The following is a 2930-nucleotide window of genomic DNA, read 5'->3' as shown; positions in this document are numbered from 1 at the left end:
AGAAAAAGAGGCGTCAATGTAATATTGGAATAGATAAGATTTTTTTTTGAGACTTTCATCAATCAATTGATAAAGACTTGAAAATTAGAGTTAATAGAATGGTAAAAATATTATGGAAGTCCTGTACTAAGCGTTAGGTTGCATTTCGTTCCCTCTATTAAAAATATTAGTCTTTGTATGCTAGATCAGAGAGCAAATTAGTCATTTTGTTAAAAATTTCATCTATTTCTGTTATTCAAAACTAGTTTATGTACATCAGGATGAGGTGCACATGAAGCATTAGGTGTCAGTATTTGGTTATTTCATCAGTCATGTTAATTTTTAATACTGTACAAATAGATGAAATTTTTAATAGAATGGATTAATTTACTTTTTAATCTAATGTACAATAGGTAAAATGTAATCTAACTCTTAATATAAAAACCTCTATGATATTTTTATATTAATAAAATTGATGTAATGTTTGAATTGACATATGATAATGGAATGGGGAGAGTGGAGTGGAGAATGGGTAAAATTTTGAATTGACACACGATAATGGAATGGGGAGAGTGGAGTGGAGAATGGGTAAAATGAAATTTATATGCATTAATGAAAATGTGATGGAGGAGAGAAAGGGAAGATAATAAGCATGGCTAGAAGATTATGAAATAACACCAACCATGTGAGCAAGAGAAAGGTGGGTTTTATTTAATGCACTTAGGAAAGTGTGGCCTCCATGCTTTGAATGCCATTCATTGCTTCACCACCCACCTTACCTACAGCCATTAATATGGTTTTCAAGCTTTGCCCCTATACATATAATTTTCCTACGTACATATAATTTTCCACTTAAACCAGCAACAAGAACCAAAAAGGGGAAGAACTGAGAATAATGGAGAAAAGTGAAAAGGGTAATGGTGCTGCTCCTGCTACAAGGTCTCCAATGGCTTTAATGGGGTCATCTAGAAATGAAAACCAAGAAGTGAATACCAGCATGAGAACTGCCGAGACCATGCTGCGGTTGGTGCCTATGGCTTTAGGGGTTGCTGCACTTGTTGTCATGCTCAAAAACTCACAGTCCAATGACTTTGGCTCCGTTTCATACTCAGATCTTGGTGCTTTCAGGTACTTGGTGCATGCTAATGGTATTTGTGCAGGCTATTCCCTTCTTTCAGCTATTATAGCAGCTGTGCCTCGTCCTTCTACTATGCCTAGAGCTTGGACTTTCTTCCTCCTCGATCAGGTCACCTAATTAAACTTCCTTTTTCATTAACATCAAATCATCAACCATTTATACCAGCTAATAACATCATAGTAATTTCAGATTCTAACATACATAATCTTGGGAGCTGCTGCTGTTTCAACCGAGGTGCTTTACTTAGCAAACAAAGGAGACTCAGCCATCACTTGGAGTGCAGCTTGTGGAACATTTGCTGGTTTCTGTCATAAAGCCACAATAGCCGTGGTCATCACGTTTGTTGCAGTCATTTGTTACGCGGTGCTATCACTGGTCTCTTCTTATAGACTTTTCACCAAGTTTGATGCCCCAGTGAACTACCCCAGTAAGACCATTGAAGCTACTGTTTTCCATGGTTGATTTATGTTATTACTGAAATTAATTTACCTTATATTTTCACATTCTGCTTGTAATAATAACAAAAAAGGTTGCTTGCAGTGTGTTTATGTTATATGATTAAGTAGAGGTGTTGTCTTTGGTGCTTCTTTTGTAATCTTCAGACTGCTCCCTTTTAGGTTGCATCATTAATGTCAAAAATGAAAAAAAAGATTTATAAGTGACAGCACAATATGCGAAACTCGGAGCTTATATTTTGTTGCTCCCTGCAACTATTTTGACCCAATAACCATGCCGGTCCATGTAATTTACGTTTCACCTCTACTTTATTAATTGAGTTCTTGCTGTTAAAGAGATTGATTAAATTAGTTACTCATTTTTTCTCAAACTTTTTTCTTCTTTTCTTTAATCTCTTCTTTCATCTTCTTGTCTTCTTTTCCTCCCGCAAACCCTAGCAGTTAATCTTTTTATTGTAGATGTTGCCGGATTCGAGTGGCCTTCCCTGTCAACACTGTCATTCGTCCCTTTTTCTCACTCTTGTTTTTCATTTCTTATTTCTCTTATGTTCTTTTTTATAAACCCCTGGCCGTCACACTTTTCTCCACCATCTTTGTTATCATCTGCTTAGGGTTAATTTAGATGAGCGGTCCGTTTAACTGTGTTTAGTGTAAAATAATATTAAATTTGTTTAACTGTGTTTAGTATAAAATAATATTAAATTTTATAGCGATACTGTAACCTAAGTTAAAAAAAAAAAGAAGTTAAACGCACCAGCTAGAGTAATCGACCATCCAAAGTGCCTTTAGTCTTTGTTGACAAAACGCACCAAAAGACTTCATATGTCCCATGTTCTTTTCTCTTTTGTTCTCCGAATAGTTTCTTCTTAAATGAATGTGAAACCCCTCAAATCTGTTGTTTAAATTGGAGCTTAGAACTCTCTCAATTTATACAAGCCACTGAAAGAGTTGGATGGCGGCTAGGTCGGGAAAGGTCACCTGAATCTGATGACAATAATAAAGACGGCTGCTAGGGTTTGTGGGAGGAAAAGAAGAGAAAAGGAAATTCCAACTTAGCATTCCATTACAATTTATTAGTAAATTCTTGTTTCATTAATCTTTTTAAACCGAATTAACAAAAAAAAATTAAGAGTGGTCAAAGTAAAAATAATCTACCTTAATAGCTTTCGTATTTAAACTTTAATTTTATATTTTAGGCTTAAAGTGTACAAAACCCTCAAATTTTTCAAATAAAATAATATGATTTTTTTTTTGCATTCAATTGGATACTTGAACTGTCAAAATGTATAAAAAGACATTTTGATTGTTAACTTTAATAGATGACTGTTAAAGTTAACTGCTTTTATTTTTCTAGTTAA

General features: G+C 34.3%; 1 protein-coding gene across 1 annotated transcript; it reads left to right on the top strand.

The window, feature by feature from the left end:
• The first annotated feature begins 814 nt into the window (after positions 1-814).
• Positions 815-1775, top strand: LOC105775848 (CASP-like protein F16). The gene is made up of 2 exons (XM_012598359.2): positions 815-1225; positions 1307-1775. Exons 1-2 carry the CDS (start codon positions 875-877, stop codon positions 1577-1579), a joined length of 624 nt encoding a protein of 207 aa, XP_012453813.1. The 5' UTR covers positions 815-874; the 3' UTR covers positions 1580-1775.
• Positions 1776-2930: the final 1155 nt, after the last annotated feature.

Source organism: Gossypium raimondii, chromosome 1 (genome assembly GCF_025698545.1).
Source record: "Gossypium raimondii isolate GPD5lz chromosome 1, ASM2569854v1, whole genome shotgun sequence".
In the NCBI taxonomy this organism is placed as follows: domain Eukaryota; kingdom Viridiplantae; phylum Streptophyta; class Magnoliopsida; order Malvales; family Malvaceae; genus Gossypium; species Gossypium raimondii.
Note: the sequence above shows the minus strand (reverse complement) of the source record. Positions and strands in the feature narration are given on the sequence as shown.

Bases quoted from the DNA above. Each gene is read 5' to 3' on its own strand.
- LOC105775848 (XM_012598359.2), top strand. From the start codon at position 875: ATGGAGAAAAGTGAAAAGGGTAATGGTGCTGCTCCTGCTACAAGGTCT. The intron at 1,226-1,306 runs GTCACCTAATTA...TAGTAATTTCAG, and splicing joins CTTTCTTCCTCCTCGATCAG to ATTCTAACATACATAATCTT.